Below are 24,114 nucleotides of genomic sequence, written 5' to 3' on the forward strand. Positions count from 1 at the left end.
GGCTGCATCTGTATGGAGGAAAGTGAGCCACCTACAGAACTGAAGGCTCATACACAAACAGTACATGATAATACCTGGAATGTTATTTATTATATTATTGGTTAAGAAACATGAATAATAATCATTAAAGCATTTAAATATTCCTGCTTTTGACATGCAGACAAAATTAAGCTTTTAAAACATACTTATTCATAAAATTGACCTTTTTCACATTTCATTGAAGGTTTGTTTCAAAGAAGATGAAGATTTGCTCTTCATAGTCCAGTGTAAGAAACAACATCTTAATGACAACCACAAAATATATGTTTAACAGCTCTCTTCTGAATTCACACATTTTTGTATTTTAATTACCAGCGTGTAATGTAATTACCATTTAAATATGGCTATAAAATGATATTCCAGCTAAACTAAGAGAATCACTTTTCTCTGCACCTCTATTCATTTGTAATGATCTCTCTTCACCATTGTCTATACACTTGCTCTACGACACCCACAGGATGCTCTGGTCTGTAAGAGTCAACACTTTCTGGAATTCTAATATCTGGGTGGGCTGTAGGTACACACATTAACCTAATGTTGTGCAAGTGCTCACTCCTTACATGTGTTCCTCTTTCCTCTCCCACTCTCTCTGCTTTTACTCGACTTTCCAGATGGCTATCTTGCCGTCGCGTCGTGCGGAGCCGCTCAGGACGTAGCGGTCCTCAGCAGAGCAGAGCGTCTGGATGCTGTCTGAGTGGGCCTGCAGCTCCTTCGCCACAGTATGGCTCTCAGCGTCCATCACCAACACCTGACTTCTCAGTTGATCCTCACACTGACCCCCGATACCGCTCCAGGCACGACAGCCCACCCAGATCTGAGGGGAGGAGTGGACATAAAGAAGAGGGAGCAGGGAATAAATGATGGCAGAAAAAAGATTAAAAGAGAAGAATCCACACCTCAGATCCAGACAAAAAAGTGTCAGTTAACATTTACCCTAAAAAATGACGAGCACCACCTTTCCTGATAGAAGAATACTTTCCAATACGCATGTCTGTTATTCATTGACAGATATTTCACTTTAACGTATTTGCACCAAACAAATGAATCACATTTAAGGTGATTCAATTAAACTTCCTCTAAAAGTGGGTCTGCGTTCTGTTTCCATGAACCACAAAATAACAGGAAGTGTTCAACACACATTTTATATACAAACAAGTTAGGACTCTGTGAGGAAGCGCACACACTCCCTCACTAACATGTTGGTCTTAACTATTTGTTTGTTAAGAAAGGTAGTACATGTTTTTTTCTGAGTTGCCATTATTTCAGTTAAAGTTATAAAAACAGTTTACATAGACAAACTAATAAAATGCGTCTAAATTCGTTTGTCAGTCTGTAAAACACACAAGCACCAAGTAATCACCATTTCCTTTGTTCAGACCTGGAGGCCATCTTGTCCCAGTGCTCAAAGGGGAGCACGCCTCCAAAGTACTCCTTATGTGCCGTATGAGTAGGCGGAGTCTTGGACGCGATTGGTCAGGAAATGTGTGATTTTATGAGTTTCAATTATGTTAAAAACTATCCGTTTTAAGCAGACCTTGTTGTTCTTGAAGTATAATATTTATGGCGATGCAATAATGAATTTACTTAAGCCTTTAGGGTTTTATTAAAGGTAGACAACAGTGTTTAATTTTGTATTTAAGCCTTCACTCCGCTTTTAGAACCATGACCTGATTGGCCAGGTTGGAGTGGGAAGGCGGGCCGTCTCCTATAAATGTGGTTGGGAAGAGAGGGGAAGGGCATTCGTTTTTGTGTTTGTTCCTTGCTGGTGAATGCAGCACCAGGCATGCAGTTTGTGTTTCTGTGGAAGGCTAAGAATAAAACGCCTGTTTATTTTTTGCAAGAAAACCCTCTCTCCACGTATCGTTCTTTCACCTGCACCTCACATCGTAACAATTGGTGGCAGTGGTGGGATATTTAAACGCCTGTGAGGAGTCTTAGAGGACAGAGTGACTAAATGAGAGGTGGACGTGGAAGAGGTCGTCAGGCAAGGGCCACAGCCTTGCCAGACATGGAGGAAGAAAAAAGACGAGGGACAATGGAAGAAGAATCTCCACTTGAGGGAGCCGTGGCAGCTGAAAGTGAAGAAGATGAAGAAGAGCTGGTGGTTCGCCCCAAAGTGTTTACAGCCCATACTGGGGGTGAGGAACTCGCTACAGTAAGCTTCATGGAAGAAATTAGAGAGTTTGTGCACAGGTCTAAGCAGACTGAGGCAATACTTTTTGAACAGATGAAACCATTAAGAAGTGACATGGTTTCAAAGGCAGGACTCAGAAGTATACTATGACCCTGTTCAACAGCATCCCTATGCAATGCGTGCTGATAATCCAAGGCTACAAGCTGAAACCTCGACACACCTGCTAAAAGGTGAGCCACATGGAAAATTCAAGCCACTTCAAACTAGCAGGCCTGCCTCCTTATCCGATTGGCCTGTCCAGCCTCTGCAGAATATTGATCCACCAATCCGGACAGCAAGGCCCTATGTAAGTGAGCCAAGGATACCTGACTTCAAAGAAGGTGAAGACCCAGAACGTTTTTTTGAACGGATGGCCAGAACATGGGGGTGGCAGCCATTTGAATGGGCCGCCAGAGTAGTAACCTTGTTGACAGGAAGAGCTCTTGAGGCCTATGCTGGAATGGATGAGGAACAGTCAGAGTCATATGAAGCAGTTAAAGCAGCAGGGTTAATTAAGTTTAATGTGACTGAAGAGACTTACAGACAGCGGTTCCGGAGCACCATTTTGCCAGTGGGAGAGAGAAGAGAAACCTACAACCGTATTAAGGGGCTTTACAAAAGATGGTTGAGACTAGGGCTGTGCAATTAATCGTATTTTAATCGCGATTACGATTATGTCTTGCGACGATTATGAAAACAGCATAATTGACAAAATACGATTATTTTGCTGGGTGCGCTTTCGCCCCTCCCTAAAAGCCCACTCGGCCACGTGGGAGTGACATGTGTTGTGAGTGTTCAGCGCGAGCGAAGATGTCAGAACAAGAGCAGCAACTCGTTAAAAAGAAAGGTAAAACTATTTCCACTAAGTACTTTGTCATTACATTTCACATCGCTAAAGACATGTGCCCAGTTAGCACTTTTAGCAACCAGGGCTTCAAGCAACGTGTCAACACGTTGGACAAGCGTTAGCGATGCCGTCTCGGTATTATTTCAGCAGGTCTGCGCTGCCTGCACTATATGACAAATGCCGTGGGGATGTTGAGAGAGATGTGGCTTCAGCTGACTACTTTGCGACCACAACGGACCTATGGTCTAGCCCTGGGGTGCTCAACCAGTCGATCGCGAGATGTGTCTAAAAATAGAACAACAATATTCTGTTTTATCGTTAATGTCCTGTAACATAATCTTCCTGTGCCAGAATAATGCACTTGAACGCATCAAAGCTTTGTGATTGGCCGGCGTCACCCCATGTGTCGGGGCGTGGCTGAGGGTCTTCAGTACAGGTGGCTTGTCACCTGCCTGCGCTCATCTCTGAAACCAGACCATGTCAACAGGCTGGTGTTTCTTGAATCTTTAAGAGATGACATGAGCAGCCCTACCAGCATTTGCCATGGTGGCCGAAACATTTTTATTTGGTCTTAAATTGTAGTTCAACATTTATTTCCTGTTACTTCTGGACCGTGACGGTTGGCCAGCCTTCAACGTTTAACTGAGTGGAATATGTTGAATATGTTTTACCAACATGTTGGCTATATGTTAAGGAGTTTTCAGTAGGTTGTGACAGTGCACTGCATCATATTTGATTTAATTTATTTTAGTCTAATTTATTTTTATTTATCATATTAATAATATATGTTTTGGAAGTGCGCTCCAATATATTTGTTGTTCTTGTTTATTGGTAAAATAGTATTTGTTTTAAAATTCAATAAATGGTCAATGAATAATCGTCAAAATAATCGTGATATCAATTATTGACCCAAATAATCGTGATTATGATTTTTGCCATAATCGCACAGCCCTAGTTGAGACCGAACAGCAGTACTAAGGAGGAGATTGGAGAGACTATCGTTTTGGAGCAGTACCTCCGTGTGTTTCAACCAGACGTCCGCACCTGGGTCAAGGAGCACAATCCCCAGACTGGGGAAGAAGCGGCAGATCTGGCAGAACGGTATGCAGCGGCCCACAGGGAACCTTCAAAGAAAAGAGTGACTGTTGGGAAGCCAAGGTATGGGGAGAGCAAACCTCACACTTGGCCAACTGTAGAGAGCGTGGACACTGGGGTTGGTAAGAAACCTGCATATCCAAACTTAAAAACGAACTTTATATGTTACTACTGTCAGCAACCTGGTCACAAGGCTTCATTGTGTCCATTAAGAAAGTCTAAGTCGGTTGAGATGTGTTCGGTACCTCGTGCAGAAAGTGTTGACCATGCTAATGTTACTGATAGTGGAATTGTTCCACATAGACATGAAGTAGATGTCACTGTAAATGGTCAAGCAGTGAAAGCCCTAGCTGACACTGGTAGTTCACAAACCTTGGTGAAGTCCAGCTTACTTGGCAATGCAATACCTGATTTTGATAGCAGGGTAAATATCACATGTGTTCATGTGCCTGCAACCTTTCAAAGATTAATGGACATTGTTCTTAATGATTGTACCAGGTTTGCAGCAGCCTACCTAGATGATGTGGTAATCTACAGTGAATCCTGGGCAGAACATCTGCAGCATCTTAAAGCTGTGTTGGGCAAGATACAGGAAGCCGGGCTGACCCTGAATGCCAACAAATGTTCCTGGGCTCAAGAGGAGGTGAAATACCTTGGATACCTGGTTGGACGTGGGCAAGTACGACCACAAGTGGAGAAGGTAAAGGCCATACAGGTAATACCCAGACCCCAGACAAAGAAGCAAGTGAGGTCCTTTTTAGGCCTGGTGGGGTGGTACAGAAGGTTTGTTCCCCACTTTGCTACATTAGCTGCCCCACTTACTGATCTAACAAAAAAATCTCCCACTAAAGTGGTGTGGAATGATGAGTGTGAAAATGCCTTCCAGGCATTAAAGAGGCAGATCTGTCAAGCTCCTGTGTTGCAGAGCCCGGACTTCACAAAACAATTTCTTGTGCAAGTTGATGCCTCTGGTGTTGGACTAGGAGCAGTGCTAGCCCAAGGAGAGCCTGGCGAAGAGACACCTATACTGTTCCTGAGTAAGAAACTGTTTGACCGGGGGAAAAAAGTACTCTACGGTGGAAAAAGAGGGACTGGCTATAAAGTGGGCTATAGATTCATTGAAGTATTACCTTCTTGGAAGAGAGTTTGTGTTGCAGACAGACCACAGACCTTTGAAGTGGATGCAATCTAAGCAGCATCAGAATGCAAGGATTCTACGTTGGTGCCTAGCCCTCCAGCCATACCAGTTCACCATACAGTATTGTCCCGGTAAGAACAATCTTATAGCTGACTATCTTTCTCGTTTGCCTGACCTGTGCAAGCCAGAGGGGGAGGAGGTGTGAAATGTGAGGAAGCGCACACACTCCCTCACTAACATGTTGGTCTTAACTATTTGTTTGTTAAGAAAGGTAGTACATGTTTTTTCTGAGTTGCCTTTATTTCAGTTAAAGTTATAAAAACAGTTTACATAGACAAACTAATAAAATGCGTCTAAATTCGTTTGTCAGTCTGTAAAACACACAAGCACCAAGTAATCACCATTTCCTTTGTTCAGACCTGGAGGCCATCTTGTCCCAGTGCTCAAAGGGGGAGCACGCCTCATGTGCCGTATGAGTAGGCGGAGTCTTGGACGCGATTGGTCAGGAAATGTGTGATTTTATGAGTGTCAATTAGGTTAAAAACTATCCGTTTTAAGCAGACCTTGTTGTTCTTGAAGATATAATATTTATGGCGATGCAATAATGAATTTACTTAAGCCTTTAGGGTTTTATTAAAGGTAGACAACAGTGTTTAATTTTGTATTTAAGCCTTCACTCCGCTTTTAGAACCATGACCTGATTGGCCAGGTTGGAGTGGGAAGGCGGGCCGTCTCCTATAAATGTGGTTGGGAAGAGAGGGGAAGGAGCATTCATTTTTGTGTTTGTTCCTTGCTGGTGAATGCAGCACCAGGCATGCAGTTTGTGTTTCTGTGGAATAGTGTGGAAGGCTAAGAATAAAACGCCTGTTTATTTTTTGCAAGAAAACCCTCTCTCCACGTATCGTTCTTTCACGTGCACCTCACATCGTAACAGACTCATATGTAACAGATCTTTTTGCCACATGAAGTGTTGTAGCCCACCTGGTCCTTGACTTGAATCATACAGGTGACTCCTGAACAGCCTGGCAGGGAGATTCTCTTGAATGGACGTCTGTGGTTGTTAGTGTGCCAGAGAATCAGCTCGCCTGAGTCTGAACAGCCCGTCCACAACTGACCTCGCTGGAACACACACAGAGAAACTAGGGAGGTCACACTTTGACTTTTAGAAATGTCAAACGGGGACAAAAAACCTTTTATCTGTGGCCAGCAATATTCTATGCATACTAACATCAAGCAGCAAGATACATTATTATATGGTTTTATTTTCATATTCAAGTGGTAAAAGGTTGTGGGTAAAAACCTTAATATCTTAGTTTCAGCTGACCCAGCTACATTACAACACAATAGGGTCCAGTGCTTTATAAACTATGAACTGTTAAGTGCTGGCATGCATCATTGATTTGTTGTTGGCTGCTAATTTGCTTAACTGATGAACATTATTTCTGAGGACTGCCAAGTCACCTCTGGGACGAGGATGAAGCTGCTGAAGATACTGGGCATGCTCAGTAAGTCGTCAGGAAGTGCCATTCTTCTTTGTGGTGTCCCACTCTTTTTCAGTTCCACAATGCTGTCGTCACAACCTGTGAATACACGGACACACTTTCCACTTTTTTGCTTGAATGTCGCATTTCGAAAGCACAGGTATGCTCAGAGAGGGATGCAGGTGTTATAGTTGTCATGTAGTTTACCCAATAGAATGAGTGTCACGGTTATATTAAAGAGGAACATTAAAAGCCACAGAGCGCTAACAGGAATCATTCAGCCAATGTGGCTTTCAGTGGAGGCCGGGCAGTTAGTGTTCCTTGAGTTTGAGTTGAAAAAAGCAATAACAACTAATCAGAAAGAAAAAAGGGAAATGTGTGCACTCACAGCACCACAATGTGCCATCATAGATCTGTATGGAGGACAGACGGTCGCAGCTGACGTGTATCTGTCGCTTCACTTTGAGACTGGCTGAGTCCCACTGCAGGACCGTCCCATCACTGCTGCAGGAGTACATCTGAACATCTCTGTGGTCCACCGTCAGTCCAGTCACTTCATGTCTGTGCTCAGTCAGCTGTTTGTTGCAGGACATGCTGTGAGTGTCAATGATGTAGATCACAGAGTCCTGAGAGCCAATCCACACCTGCTCCTGGACCAAGCCCAACATGCAGTTCTACATAGGAGAGGAAAACCGGAATCATTTCCCTTAACACACTAACAGACAGTATATTTAATGGATTATGTACAACTGTTTTAAAGCCACTTTTAGCAGAAAGAAGAACTAACTTGGCAGCCCCTAGTAAAACAAAGAAAAGATTTGTGTTTACAGAACAATCCAATCGCATCCATGCGGGAAAGTTGTATACATTGGTCGAGTAATCTTTTGAACTTAATTTTTGTGACATTAAGTTCAAAAGATTACTCCACCAATGTATACAACTTTCCTACAAGTTGATATTCTACATAAAGTTGATGGAGTTTCTTTTAAAGAAATGTTGCTGCAATAGAGTACAGCTTGTGTGCTCTCACCAGCTGCGTCTCTCCGACCTGGATGCAGTCCTGCAGCATGGACCAGCTAGCTGCATCAAACACCACCACTCTGCCCCCACTGAGAGCCACCCACAGTTTGGGGTTCATCTCAGCCGCCGAGTCATTGCAAGTCAACTGACCTGGAGTAAGTGCCAAAGTGTGAAAGAGCATGGGACAAGTGAATAGTGGAAGCCGAGTGCATGCAGTAAAAACATTGCAAAGCAGGGTGGATAAATGAGAACCCCTGTTTGTTTTTTCTTCCGTTCATTTTTTCAGTTGCAATCGCAATACATAGATAGAAAGGATAACAAATAGTGTGTTGACACTAACTAATTAAATGTTCTTATTGACAGGGACTTTGAAAGAAACAAAAACAGATCAATACACACTCTATATCCCAGTGTGAGTCACACACGTCTAAGACTTCTTAACATCTTGTTTGTTATCCTCTATAATGATTTGAACTCAGTTGGGGCCCGTAGCCTCCAGTTGTTTTTGTTCTCTGTCACAGTGAGACAAATGAGCGACTACAAGGTCGCTATTATCCTGCCTACTAATACTCTCCACAACAAGACTAATCCGGTTATGCGGAGAGTTTTCACTGGAGCATCTGCTGCCTCACAAACATTTACACACATGTACAAGCACTGAACTCATTACCATTACACAGACACTTCTTTGTTGCTCTCAACTTTAAAGGACATTTAAGATCATCGACAAGATGAAAGGGGAGACAAACAACTTTGAAAGTAAGACGCATACAATTAAGTCCCAATCATACAATCTGTAAATAGCTCCACATAGTACCTGGTGTATAAAGCAGCACATGAACAGTCTGTGGTTCGGCCAGGTCCAGTGAGGGGTTGATCTTGTGTTTGAGGGTCTCTGAGGTCGTTTTAGGGACCATCATGGGCACTGGTCAGAGATAAACACAATTCATGAATGACAATGAAGGGTCGGTGGAAAGGATTATCGAAACATAATGTGAGAAAGAAACAAGATTTATAGCTAAAACTATTTGATGATTAATCAATCAAGTATAGCACCACAAATTATCTGGCAACTCTTTTAATATTCAATTATGTTTTAATAAGCAAAACTGCTAAACATGTTCTAGTACCAGATTCTAAATGGTGAGGACTTAATGCTCTACTTTGTATAAGATAGTAAGCAGAATATCTTTGAGCTTTGGTATGTGGCTTATAGGCAACGTTTTCCGCATTATCGTCTGCCATTTTAAAGACCATGTGTTTAATCAAATACATTATTTAGAGTTTAAACCCAAATCTCTATACAAATACAAGTTATATACTATTTATTTGTGTGTATAGAATCAAAATAAAACAGAAGCAGCAGCACAAGAGTGAGCCCAGACCTTCATATTTGATCTTATCAAAGTAGGCCAGCTTTGAGGCAGCAATAATGGACCTCGGTGTCTGCAGGCAGCCCATGACAGCGTCTATTAACAGGACATTGGTCAGAGCCTGAGTCATGTACTGAGGGTCCTGAAGAGAAAATAAAGAAATCATATGTTAAAATAATCTAGTAACAAGTAACTAAATCACTGCTGTAGTCGTCATATAATATATGTGACATGTATGGTTTTGCATTATTTGTCAACCACATTTCTTTCGTGCAGAGTATTTGACCTGTGAAACTGCACTGTTGGCTGATGCATACTTTTCTTGTTGGTTTTTAGAAGAATTCATTATGAAAGTGGTGTGCATCAACCTTTTTTGTACCTTGTGCTGGTCGGCCATCCTGCGTCCGGCCCACATCTCTTTCACCATGAGGTTCCAGTGTTCGGTCTCCGTCTTTAGATTGGCCTCAAACACCTCTAGCTTACCAGAGGTCTTAATACGGAGGGAAGGAATGCGAACAAGTAGAATACGGAGCTGAGGAAATCTTCACATCCTGCAAAAAGATAGTGGGAGTCATTTAATTAAATACAATTGCAGGAAATTGAAATGAAAGTTCAACAGACAACATGATTTCAGAAAAGGCGGTTTAAAGACCCTTGACCTCTATGTCTCTGAACTTTGCTATTTCCAGGAATCCTAGTCGTCCCACAGACAGCAAGAAGAGACGTTTCTGAGTCATGGCAATTTTACCGACGCCATGGGAGGTCTTGATACACGACGACAACTTGTAGACACACTCGCTATTGTCAAGATGGTCTATGACCTCAGAGGGCAAGTCAACGTCTTGTGCCTGGCCCTCCATCTCCTTCCAGAAGTTGTAAAAGACTTTGAACAGATCCGGCTCCACCCGCTTTGGCTCGCCTGGGACACAAACACATACAAGACAAAGACATGTTGACACATTGAGGGGGGGAAATGTGTGAAAATGCAAGCTGGAAATATGTACATTAAACAACATGCACAAACAAATGAATTTAGTTCCAGATTTACAGTCAGAAATCTAAGAATAGTGCGTATTATTGTTCTTCATGTGTTACTACTGATTATCTGAATTGAAAAGTGTTTGTTCTTCAGCCGTGTAACAGAAAGGTCTGCTTTTGTTGTCTATCTACTGTAGCCATGCATGATGAGTTCAAAGACTTTGTGTGAAGGAGCTAATTGGTCCGTGGAGTATAGTGGAGTATAGTATAAGGTTATAGGAGTGGTGAACTAAAGTAGTGGATTGTTTAACCAAAGCAATGGCCTCTTAAAAGCCTCTTAAAAGCCTCTTAAATGTCTCTAACGCTGAGGGCACCTACAGAGTCCGGTGGTAATTGTCCGTCACATTTTTTCAATTAATTTTAAGACATTTTTCATTTTCCTGACACTGATTACAACAAGAGTTTAAAGTCTGATTAATAGGTAAACATACATTGACTTTATTTTTCTACAAAACATATATAAAAATATTAATCTCCTTCACTTCAGTTGGACACTTGTTTTTGCGTTTATATGTGTGTGTGTGTGTGTGTGTGTGTGTGTGTGTGTGTGTGTGTGTGTGTGTGTGTGTGTGTGTGTCAGACACTGTGCAGCACACATTGTACTTCACGCTTACAAAGCATTACATGAGTGCAAAAGATCATCTAACATCTGCTTGATTGAAGAGCTGTAATCGATTTATCGTCATGTGATGCTGGTGTAGAAAATAAGAATTACTATATAATAACTTATGTGTCCACCATCAAAACAAACAAAATGCCTTCAAGGTTTACTGATTTTCCACTATGTATTTCGAATGACTTTGTTGCACTTCGCCTTAACTCACACTGCTTTGGGCGAAAGTCTGAGGTTTGATATTTGAAATAGCTATACAGTTTATGTCAATTATCAAAGGGGATGTCTTAACGCACATCATGCTGCCTGTCCTCACTTACCATCACTGAGTGCATCAAATAATCGGTGTATAGTTGCTACATCTTTAACAATCCCACACTCTTGAATGCAACGCACAAACTCCTCCAGATGCAGAGTTTGTAGGGGAAGCTTAAACTTCGTGACGTGTTCATCAGGCTGCACCAACAGCTTCTCGCTGTCTGTCTTCACCTGATAGATGAGAGACAAACGCATGTGCATCTTCAATACTTTATGACCACCAAAGGAAAAGTAGCAAACATATTGCCAAGCGATTTCACAAGATGGGAATAATGTGATCTAATGTAATGTGTTTGAAATTGACCTTAAGGATTAGTCTCTTGAGTTCAGGCCGCCTGTCAGCTTGCTGCCTCTCGTCTCGGTGCAGCGAGTCCACAAGCCATGTGACCAGCTGTGTGGGGAAGATGGCGGTGTCTGTCCTGTAGAGGTTCTGGAAATCACCCAGAGCCTCCAGCCGCCGCCCGTACAGCGTGTTAATGAAACCACGCAGGTAGTAGAATCTGCAGAGGGAGAAGTGATGGAATAAATCCTCAATTCTTTGGAGAAATACCAAACATTTTGTGGAAGAAGAACAAGAACTGAGAGTAAAATCAACAAGAAATGCAGATAGACAAACAGTGTAATATGGTAACACTTGATTGTACGAATTAAAATGGTGATGACAGTGTTGGAGCCTAAGGAATAATAAAATACCTTGCCAGCAGGGAAGAGTTCTCATTTTGTACAGAGAAGATGGCTTTGCCAAGCTGCTGGATCAGCTCACTGTAATAACCTTGGACAGAGTGGAAGGACAGAGAGGATGGGAAATCTGGGAGCTTAAACACCTTTGTTGGTTTAGGAGGAGTTCTCAGCACTATGACAAAGAGGGTGGGAAACAGAGAAGCGTTTAGTCTCAGGGTTTAGTGTTTTCCAGCCGCTCTGCTTTAATTGGAAAAGTTTGTGCGTCTGCTGCAGTCTCACCTGTGTCAGGGATGCTGATCCTGCTCAGTAGTGAGTTTCTTTGAAAGCTGAACGTTTGGTCGTCTCCCAGGTTAGGGAGGCTCATCCCCAGTCTCTTACTCAGCTGACTCCCTGCAATAGAACTTCTTCTACGGGCTTGAACCTCCTGCATGGTGGGTCTGCGTGGCGCCTCCACCATAGCTTTCACCCTAGAGCAGGATTAATAATGTTTAAGATTGTTGAAACGGTTTATAAGATGCGTTGATTTCTCATTTTTCCAAGGCTGTAGGTCATGGAGCACTGCACACAGATGAAGTGGGTTCAATGACTTACCGCTGCATCTCAGAACGAGTGATGAGTTCCATTCGAGCAAAGTTGTCAATTTTCCTGTTGAGACGATCCTTAAGGAAGAAATGGAAGATGTGTGTATCCAACACCTGCAACACAGACACATTGATTTAAAGCACCTGGCCCAACACAGCATTTTGCTAAGAGATGTCAGATGATTTGTCAACCATAAAGAATGTCACTTGTTTTACCAAGTTTGTGTTTACCGTTTTGTAAAACAGCTGTTCAGCTGGCTCTCTAGTTTTCAGGAACTCTTGACTGTTAAACACTCGATGTTCATAGTTCAGATGACCGCTAACATCCCTGTTATTTAGAAACATGTATTTATCAACAAAAAAGATATGTTTGGGTTAACCATCCTGTTAGATCTGAGTACACAAACACACAAAGAACCTGAATATGTTGACCATCAGTTCCAGTGCGATCCTCTGGATGTCGTGGTTGAGGTTGTGTTGCCACGCTCTCCTCCGAGCGCGCTGCTCACTGATGTCAGAACAGCTTGCATGGTTGCACTGATGCAGGTCAAAATGTATCTGCAGGGCCTGACACCTGCAAAAACAAACTCATACTATAAACCAATAGAAACACTTTCATATCACCTGTAGCATCATAATTCACTTTTTGTTTGTACTTGTGTATACTAAATGAGCAGTAGTTGAGCTACAAGTTTATCACTGGCCTTACAGTAGTACCTCTGTGTGAAGCAGTCTGCAGCGGCCGGGGGAATCTCCGGGAGGTCCAGAGTCTCAGAACAAGAAGTGGAGACACTGCCGTTGTCAATGTTGATTAGGATCAGATGATCCGTTTCCTTGATGGGGGAAGGAGAAGAATTAAGTCAATATTTTCCTCATTTTGTTTGTCCATCAATTAATAAACTTATAAGCAATATTTAAACATACGGTTTTTCTGCCATCTAGGAATATTTTGTCAACAACAGATAATAGTCAAACATAATGCAAAGCATTTACCTAAGCAGTGACTTGAACTGTATTAAACCTGCTGTAGATTAACTTCCTAATTGTACAACTATTTATATAAATAAGCTGTTTTGAGGCCAGAGGCAGAACCATTCCTATTATAATCTAATCTGAAGCAGAGATATATTTGCTCTTGGATATGTGCAGGCTATCAGCAGGTTTAATGTACATTCAGCACACGGCATTCCCCTTATTCTATTCATTTTCTACTGCCTTTGATGACACACATTGTCCTGTTTTGAAAGCTGTAGGTAATTTTGGGGTGTTGTGTACTCACAGCAGCAACCTCTTCGAAGTGGCTGAGGTGGCAGCCCATAAGGAAGGCAGTAGGAGCCATGAGGAAGTCCAGCATGCCTCTGGCCAGGACAGGAACATATGGCTGCTGCCACAACAGAGGCTGGAAGCAAGGCATCATAGATGGACACATTAATGAATCACAGGAATAAATGATGGAGTTCTAATTTCATTTCAAAGTGTTATTGTCATATGCACATAAACTACTGTTTAGAAATGGCAATGAAAATCTTATTGTACATTAAGATGAAATTAAATACGGTTAAGGATGACCTGCTTAATCAAATATTGACAGGAAGTCAATAATGTAAGGTTTCTAACTGCAGCCCTGACCTAGTACTCATTTAATCCACCAGCCACATATAACTGTGATGTTAAGACATGAGCCTTTAAGACATTTTGAATACATTATATATGATTCATGAGTTAAACTCAATAACAATCTAGATCATAAGTAATTTCACTGCGCCCTAGCAGATATGTAAACACAGATTTCCATCTGACCTGTAGGAAAAGCAAGAAGCTCTCTGCCACCAGCGTGAGTCTTGCCCAATCGGCAGAAAATAACACCACCCGCTGCTCCTGCAGGAGACAAGAGAGCACCTGCAGAGACAGGGCAGACACACCACACACAGAGCTAATGTGAGCTTCCTCTTGTTTCAGTAACATTAACACAACAGGTGTGTGTAGTTCTGTACCTGGAGCAGTTGCTGTGGCCTGAAGCAGAAGAAAGGCAGATGGAGGTCTAAATCTATAGCTGGGTGGTCTTTGTTTTCTCTGGATGGTAATACAATGGTCAAAGGACGCAAGGTAAACATCTGCAAAACATACACAGTGTTTTAGTTTGTGTTTTTCTGTCTGGCTGAATCAGCCATTCGCTGAAAACAAATAATGAACGTATGCTACAACGGACACTATAGTAATCGATTATATCAGAAATATGAACCTGTAAACTCCTGGATCATTATATTATGAAAGTAAACGTTTACAGGACCACAGTACTTAACTCAATATAACACACATACATATACACACCAAATGTAGTTGTCCAGGAGGGGGAATGGGCACCAGGGAAAGTTTGGCTGCAAACTCCTTCACTCTCTCCTCCATGTCAGATAAACGACAAGTTCTCAGCTGGATTAACAGACTAACATAAAGCAAAGGACAAACAGATATTAGCATACGTTTTGTATTGTAAAGCTAAACCCATTTAATTCACGCAACATCTGTGAATACTTTTTTTGTTTCTGTTTATTACGATCTTTATGTTCAATGTTACTTGCTAGGAAGTGCTTTACCTCATTGACAAATAAGCTAACTACATTGTTTTACTGACAGTTTACTAAGTAAAGAGTGCTTTAAATAAACCAAAGTTAATATTGAGGTAGAATTTGCCAAGCCGTATCTCACCATGACAGACAGTCTTTGATTGCAGTAAAGTAAGGATATTTGGATATGATACAGATGCCGTAGGCAGAGAAAAGTTTAGAAAACTTAGAGGACCCAGCTCCGTTCTGGAAGATAGACATCCCTTCCTGGAAAAACACGAGAAAGAGAAGGAACAGTCAATTGCTTTCAGTTCAGTTGAATATACCTGGGGGGTATACTGCGAAGCAGGATTTTCGCTTAGCCGGCTAAATTCAGGGGAAACTCCGGCTTTCCGGTCATCCGAAGCTGGTTCTCTTTTTAGCAGGCTAGATCTCCATGGTAATATATGCTAAGCAGCTAACCTGGTCGGGACCAGGGGGTATACTACGAAGCAGGATTTTCGCTTAGCCGGCTAAATTCAGGGAAAACTCCGGCTTTCCGGTCCTATGAAGCTGGTTCTCTTTTTAGCAGGCTAGATCTCCATGGTAACTTATGCTTAGCGGCTAACCTGGTCGGGACCAGGTTAGGTTGCAGGCTAAGAGCTCAACTCAGTGAAAGCACTGCCTGCTGACCAATCCGAGCTCAGTGTGCGGAGTTTAAAGCGATCAAGTCATATTACAGGAGAAAGGAAATACCGAAAAGCTGCCGTTGCAGGAAAGACGGCCGGCAAAAATCACCGACTGTGTGAACGTGAACATTAATAGAATATCACCTCCATCTTCAGAGCAATCTGACTATTATAACATTAGCGTTAAGAAAGCTTACTTAAATATCTGCCACGACATAAGTAACCGGATCAGAGTAACATTAAGTACAGTCCGCGGCATATCACTTCATAATGTATCATATATTTCCTTATCTGAGTCAGCTGAGCCGTATCTGGCCGTGCAACACTCACAGTGTCACATAGTGTATGCAGAAGTATTATTTTAAGCAACACATTAAGTTGACGAAACACTCTCGAGTCAAATGTAATTAAAGGGAAATGGAAACACTTTTCAAACTGCTTTCCATGCGACAATATTACCATTAGGAAATGTATTTATCTAGTCTATTTCCAATATAAACGATCGAGATACGCGAATTTACTTTTTGAAATATGTGCCTAATGACCATGGGCGCTTCCATTGCTCCGGGACTTTCCCAGTGACGTCACTGATTGGGTACGGCTTCCTGGGCCAAAGCTCAATAACAAACAACATGGCGTGCAATGCACCAGTAGTTTACATTACAAGAAAACGGTCGCCGTCAGGAGTTTATTGTATTGCCCCAGGCTGCACAAATGGATTTTATACAAAGAAGGAAGAAGTACATTTCCATAGGCTGCCACTAAAGGATGAGAAGCTGCTCAAAGTCCAGTCTGGATGCCTGGTTCAATACAAAACATTGGATTTGAAGCCAGGATCTGTTCCCACAATATTCGATTTCTCAACGTATGCAGTCGGGAACACCGACCGTCCCAGCACGTCGGCCGCGCAAGACAATGACAGTGTCAACAAACGTGAAGTTCGAGCCACCAAACGAGTTGCTTCAGCTGCCGAGAGAGAGGTACATATTGCAGCACTACCAGATTACTAGCTCACACATGTATTTACTGACACAGTGTGACCTTATTAATTAACGCAATCGCGTCCAAACTAAATGGTAGCTATTATGACGTACAATAGAGAATTGGGGGTGTTCTATAGCTCAACTAATTAAACTGGCATACACACGCTCATCTGTCGAAAACAGCCCTAAAAAGGCTAGTATTGCTATTGATGGATGGTATTGCAGGACCCAGAGCGCACGGAGCACAGAGCGGACAGCAGATAACGGAATTGCAGTTGTATTGCTTATAGATTATCAGAACATTTCAAAGGGGACACAGCCCCATTGGATATTAACCTATGGATTAACTACATCATCGTTTTTATCGTTGTAATGCCATTGAAGACCAGTTTAGACCAGACAATGAGGAAGGTAAGCCGTTAGCCTGGCGTATGTTAGTACCTAGTGCCACTTGTTTTGATGTACGTTTTTGTGGATAACCTCGCGAGTTTGTATTTTTCAATGTTGAGGTGGGCACCGTTAGATTCTGTGTCTCCTTGCGATCATAAACGATGTGTTGGATGTGCGGCTAGGATAAGTAATAAGGGAGCTAGGAGTGATTTTCGGTGCAGTAATAGGTTAGCATTTTCGCCCGGGGCTAATTCAGAGGCTCACTGTTAGCATTGTGTTTTTTTAATTTTTTTATTCCGGATCGTATGCCACTCTATTCGACCGAATCGGTTCATAAGCATAGGCCATGGGATGCCTGGTAACTGTAGATGCTTCCACATCAATGTCATCTCCCGACGAATAGTCAAATTCATCGTTCAAAACGTCGATCTCATTGCAAAATTCCTCCATCGCTGCCATATCTGCTACGTTGTGTTGACTTCAGGTGGAGCGAAAACACAGCCAGTGACGTCACCATTTGGGACTCCCCTAATGGCGGCGGCCTGGTCCCGGAATTCCCCACCCGGCCGGCGGATAATTAATTTTCTTTTGGCGAGTAATATCATAAACAATAAATATTACGATCAATATCCATTGTAAAATGAATAAACTACCGGAATATTATAACTGTAATTGGTGTTTCCTTTCCCCTTTAAAGTCAGATCGTGTCTTAGAGACGGGGCAGTGATATCATAAACCTGTTAATGTACGCATTCAAACACTTTTACCAGATGTATTCAGCTTGCAGGTGCAGCTATGTGGCTTTGATCCTGGATAAAGTGTTTAAGTCATGGATATTTAATTTAACTTCTTCATATGTCTAATATTAAAGTTCACTTTTCATTCAGGAAGTATGACGCTGCGCTGTCAGTGCGCTTCCCCATGTTTGTGATTGGCCGAATGCTCCAAATACCACCCCTTTCATGTGAACGCGCACCTAACTAGATAGGACACGGCTGGCTTGAGCGATCCACTTGATAACCAGCGTCGTAGAACAGTTTAGCGAGAGCGCGTATGTTTTGGATTAGGCCAACCGGCTAACTCAAACATATCCAGGTTAGGTTGAACCAGGTTCGTAGTATAGGCCCCTGCTCTATGTTGGCAAGCTGTTATGTGACACATGCTCATTGTTTACATTGCCAACGTTTACTGTAGGTTAACTGCTATGTGTGAAGTATTTCGGGGAGTATTCCATGTTGTACAGCGTACCAGTATTGGTCGGTAACAGTGCATTACTACTCCATGGGTCTTGTTGCCAAAGACATCAGTGAAAACCAGGAAGTGGAATTGTTCGTCTTTCTGCTCATTAGTTACTTGGAGCCCACCTGGAAACAGGAACAAAGTATATACTTGTTAATACACAGGCATGATATACTACACTTACAAATGATCCCTTTTGTGCTACTATCAACATGCATGCAAATTCAAATATCTCTTTTTTTAAACAAATGTGTGCGAGCGTGCGAATATGATATATTAAGACAATACCCGGGAAGCAGAGTTGGGGTAAAGCCATGAGGTCGATGTCTTTCGGGACACTGACATCCTCACTCTCTCCTATGCAACTTGCTAAAATAAAACAAAACAAAATTACACAAATCACCAATTATTACATGGATAAAGTGAAGCCAGGCAGACATCATCCAACCTAGTTCAAACACTAAGACCTGTTGAACAGTATGGCTAAGTGTGGATAGAAGTACCAGACCTTGGCTGGGGGTCGCTGCAGCTGAAGGATGTTCCCTCTTCTTCCTGAGAAAGGACCGCCGCCTCGTCCCTTGTGACCTCAACGCATCACTCTCATCTTGCGGTCTGCAAACAAAGGGAGGCGCCAGGACATGCAGAACCTCGGGCTCCAACAGGAGGAGGTCTGGGGCTTCATTATTGTCAACGGCCTGAGTGGGAGACAGAAAGGAAAGTATTTGGAGTATTTATAGCTTACTCCGACATATGTTACATTACCCATATTCTATGTATGTAGATATTTTAATAGAAGAAAGAAGGAAAACATTTAAAATGCTGATATCCTAAAGCTGATAAAGCTGATTTTTATTCTCCATATATATCAACAGTTTAGGTGAAAATGTAAATGAAGCTACTTTACATTTGTATGCGGATGATACCGTGCTGTACTGTGCAGGTCCCTCCATTCAGGAGGCTGGTGTTAAATTACAGGCTGTTTTTAACATTATTCAGACTCAGCTCTCTGAACTAAAGCTTCTTTTAAATGTTGAGAAAACCAAGGTAATGCTCTTTTCAAAAGCTAAAAAGACACCAGAGCCTGCTTTGGATATTGTAACTGCGCAAGGAATAATACTTGAAGTGGTTGCCTGTTACAAATACCTAGGTATCTGGCTTGATGATTGTCTCTCTTTTAAACTTCATGTCAATAACCTGCTTAAAAAGCTGAGGGTTAGACTAGATTTCTTTTTCAGGAACAAGTCCTGTTTCCCGCTTGAGGCCAGGAAAAGGCTAGTCACTGTGACCTTTTCACCTGTGCTGGACTATGGTGATTTGTTGTATATGAATGCACCTGCCTATTGCCTGAACAAGTTAGATGCCGCCTATCACAGCGCACTGAGATTTGTCACAAATTGTAAAGCACTTACTCATCACTGTACCCTGTATACCAAGGCAGGTTTGCCATCACTTACTGTAAAGAGGCTCAGTCATTGGTACACGTTTATTTATAAAGCTATGTTGGGTAAACTCCCGTATTACATCTGCTCTCTGATAACACAGAGAGTTGCAAGAAGCTATTGTCTGAGATCGCATGATGTAGTATTGTTAGATATGCCAAGAGCAAGGACTGTCTTAGGTAAGACAGCTTTTATGTGCGCAGCTCCACTTGCTTGGAACAATCTTCAGCAAGAATTGAAACTGAACAATTTTATAATCCTCTGAATGTTTTTAAAGCAAGGCTAAATGAAATGCTCATTGAAACTATGGGTATTTGTAAATGTTGATAAGTATGTAATTGTATGTAAATATGTTGTGTGATATCCTCTATTGTTTTATGTTGTTTTATGTTTCATGTGGAACCTAATTGCTGCAGGTCTCCCTTGAAAAAGAGATCTATGATCTCAAGGGACAATCTGGTTAAATAAAGGTTTGAAATGAAATGAATTGATAACATAATTGGAAAAGGTGGTATGGCTTTATAGCATTATTAGCATTAGGGCATTATTCATGCTCTTTTTTGTTCTCTGGACCAATGAGTAATGTTGCCTTGACAATTGTCTTTCTTGGTGAGCCTAAAATAACAAAGACAATTGTTATTCTGTATCCTCTAATAATAATTAGCTTATTACTTTTTTTCTTAGGCACATTTTGTCTTTATAGATGTGGACAGTCAAGATACAGACAGCACACTTGGAAACACCAGTTAAACATTCCTGTTGTTGTTGTTGTTGTTGATGTTGTTGTTGATGTTAATGTTGATGTTGCAGTCATTTTGTTTCATAAGAGTAAGGGTTATTAACCATTCTCAAAACAAAACAAAACCTTTTCATGTAAAAACTTCAAAAGAACAAATTAGAGTTCTCGTGACCAATTTCTTAGTTAACAGTCCATCGGTCCCACTTATGGCCGGTGTGTTTTAGAGGCAGATACCTGATAGAGCTCACTGAGTTTGTCACTAGAGGCTCCCAACACCACACAGGCCTCCAGCAGAGCAGGAGGAAGATGGTCGGCCATCACTGACACCAACCAAAACCAGATCAAGGTGCCAAATCAGACCTGAGGGATCACAACCACTGAACGTCTAAAGAAAGAAACAGAGGATCAGTCAAAGAAGCAGACAAAGAAAATACATTCAAGATGGCAGAAAAGATTGTGTGTTAAAAAGGCAGAGAGTTCTCGCAGCTCTCTCATCTTCATCGTTCTGCATGAAAACATTTACCAGATACATACAGTCACAACACATGACACATTAGTGCTTGTTCCAGCTCATTTTCACCGCAGATGTACTCAACAACAACAACAACAACACAGTGTGACATTTCAGGCAGGGCCACTTCAGTCAGAGAAAACTTTTATTTCCATAGTCAAGATATTTAACGGTTTGGCTCAGCAGCAAATAACCCGCAACGGGTACAGAACAGAGCGGGCGTCAATGACGACAGAAATGGTATTGACTAGTCAGACAGAGCATGGAGACAAGGATGTAGGGGAAAGAGGGGAACAAGTCGGTTGAAGAGGCAGAAATCAAGGTGGGATATAGGCAAGATAATATCTTTAAATGTCTGTTATTTTCAAGACAAAAATCTAAATATATTCACTTTAATGTGATATAACACACTTTAGTCTTGAAATACAAGATGATACTTTTCAGGAAGCTCTCAAACACCAGAACATGCTCCAGGGTGGCATTACACTTTTAGTACTCTTGCCATATTCTAAAAACCTGTGACAACCTGCAATTTGAATGTACTGTTTAAACTCTACAAATCAGGTCTTTAGAGCGGATCGCCTAACTCCTCCTTTGCCTTTCTTTCCGTCCATTTCTACCACACTCATGCTCACTTCTCATCAATCAATTGGTTTTGAAATGTGCAATATATAACAAAGAGAATAGCAGGAAACTCCATATTTAAAGAAAACAGAATGAAAAAGTGACCTTTATACAATTGTTGCCAGGATACTTTCAGCGGGACCCTTTTAGTTTGTGGCCCCAGCGGCCCTCATGAAGTTCCTCTTTATCCATATGACAAATCAGGAACATAAATAGAATGAGTTAGGCTGATGAAAGCTCTTTGGGGAAAACAGGAAACAGGATGTCACTCACAATTGAATTAGCTTTTTCACTGCAGATTCACATCATGTGATAAAGACGCATCATCCTATATCCCATGTATGGAGTATTTTTTTTCCAATTTTGGTATACTACTTTTTAGGGTTATTTTAAATCAATGTTCCCCGTTTGATAGTCTCGTCTGGAAATCTTGGAAAATGTGGCTCATCTGTGCAATGTGCACGTGATAACATGCACAAAAGAAGAAACATATAGGAAAAACCCATGCAAATTTGATGGAGGCAGACTTGTAGTGAGGTTAAAAAAAATAAAAAGGCACTTTTTGGGCTAAAACTGAACTGCGCAAAATAACCTCAAGTGCTCTCTTTAGGAAATACATTATTCCTAACTATGATTTGTTTACATGTATTGTTTTTATACTTATTTTACTTTTAAATCATCCTGAAAAATGGTTCACTGTTGAAACAGAAGTGTTTACTCATTCAAAATGAAAACTTCAGCAGCATGAATGTTCAGCATTACTGAACTAATAATCCATTAAATAAACCCGCAGATGCCTCAGTCCAAGGATCTGATGTGATCACCGATTATCATTATATGCAGCACATTATAATCATATGAGCCTTGACCGGCTGGACACATTCCACATCAAACCATAAAAACATTAGAAAAGTGTTACATATTCTGACATAATGACACACGTCTATATCCTCCATCCTTGAGGTGGTAAAGCTTGCAATGGGACTGATTTACTGCATAATCCAAATCACAAGTGCCCTTAAACACAGGAAACTAGTGTGAAGTATTTACACAAAGCAGATGAGATGAACAAGCTGGCAAACAGAGACATGAACTAAAAATATATATCCGACCTTCACAGTAAATTAGATGAAAATAACTGCAAAACAATTGCCTCTTACACATCACTATGATTTGCTTAAAATAAAGTTAATGGGACAGGGTACGTATCCAGTTGTAAAGTATAAAAAAGTCTACTTTTTAGCCAAATAATCTCGAATAAAGCAGCATGACATCCTTTCACTTTCTGTACTTCTTTCAAAAATCATTATGTACGTAAACACAGTCTATGGCCATACTACAGTCTGCAGCTAATGTGAGGAACACCTGTAGAGGAAACACCAACTGCCTGATACAATTGTTACAATAGGGCAGAGTTAAAAATAGATCACTGGCACACATCAAAACAAAAACATTATATTATACATGATTAACATGACAAAATGTACACTTTCAATCACATTTCTGCACATGCCTCCATACTAACATGTCTATACAGAATAACAGTGAAGCAAATTATGTTGAATCAAGCTAAGTTTTACTCATAAAGTTTAGCTATCGCTTTTTTTTTATTGCAGCTGTGACACGTGACCCTGAGTTACAAGCTGCACAGGTGAGAGGATGCTTTACGTTTTTCTCTGAGCTTTAAACACGGCTAAAGTAACGTGTTATAAATGTCAAGTTAGACTTTCTAGACACTCACCTCCTCAAAAGGAACCGTGCGCTTCCTCATTCATCTCTCTTCCCTTTCAGGACAGCAGTGCGGAGATAAACTCACTCCAGCTGCGCAGCCAACTCCTCGCGACTGAATGGCACGAGCTCATCCCGGCTCCCATGTTTTACCCTTTACCGCCTGTCACTCCGCTTCCTGTTTCTCTGTGACTACAAACATGCGCATTGATATGAGGAAGCAAAATGCAGTATCATATGAAGTATAAGTTACAAAACAGAAACATCCAGCCTCCAAGATATTCTGCATTTCAGATATAGTGTACCATAACTAGGTTCTAATTTGAAACCCTTTGGAAACTGAATTGACTTGAACATGATCATGATAATAGACATTAGCAGCTGTAATTCCATCATTTAAACACAACATGGCCTCGGACAAATAATACAATTGTATTTCTTTATGGATTGATCCTATTGTAATAACACACACTGCCCTGAAGATGGTGGTGGTTGCAGCTTGCGATACAGTCAGCCGGGAAGTACTGCATCTGCAAAGTATACAGTAGGCGACCTTGTTTAGTGACATTTAAAAAAAGAAGCCACAACAGGTAAAATACCATCCCCAATCATTTTACAAATATGTGAAACATATATGATTTTCACATTATGGATCAAATATTATTCATCAAATCACATTCAGAATCAGTTTGCAGAAAGGAATTATTTGTATTGTATTGAGGAATGGTTTTTATTAGATTAACCTCACTGATGAACTCTGTTGAAACACACTTTGTGAATTGTATCTTGAATTTGTGACAAATTAAGTTTTATTTTTAGCGGTTTTGAAGAT

The 24,114-nt window shown here is 41.3% G+C and overlaps 1 protein-coding gene across 1 annotated transcript; it reads right to left on the reverse strand.

Moving 5' to 3' along the window:
- Positions 1-80: 80 nt before the first annotated feature.
- Positions 81-23,429, reverse strand: LOC117460324 (DENN domain-containing protein 3-like). The gene is given in 28 exon segments (XM_034101675.2): positions 81-853; positions 6,274-6,411; positions 6,754-6,872; positions 7,162-7,447; positions 7,804-7,943; positions 8,611-8,718; positions 9,179-9,308; positions 9,546-9,689; positions 9,691-9,717; positions 9,826-10,085; positions 11,138-11,306; positions 11,440-11,635; positions 11,829-11,988; positions 12,096-12,283; positions 12,408-12,511; positions 12,629-12,725; positions 12,816-12,971; positions 13,115-13,230; positions 13,677-13,796; positions 14,198-14,296; positions 14,392-14,511; positions 14,729-14,840; positions 15,104-15,228; positions 18,251-18,366; positions 18,530-18,610; positions 18,750-18,936; positions 20,654-20,804; positions 23,296-23,429. Coding segments are annotated over 27 exon segments (3,801 nt in total). The 5' UTR covers positions 20,738-20,804; positions 23,296-23,429; the 3' UTR covers positions 81-634.
- Positions 23,430-24,114: the final 685 nt, after the last annotated feature.

The sequence above is a fragment of the Pseudochaenichthys georgianus genome, chromosome 16 (genome assembly GCF_902827115.2).
Source record: "Pseudochaenichthys georgianus chromosome 16, fPseGeo1.2, whole genome shotgun sequence".
In the NCBI taxonomy this organism is placed as follows: domain Eukaryota; kingdom Metazoa; phylum Chordata; class Actinopteri; order Perciformes; family Channichthyidae; genus Pseudochaenichthys; species Pseudochaenichthys georgianus.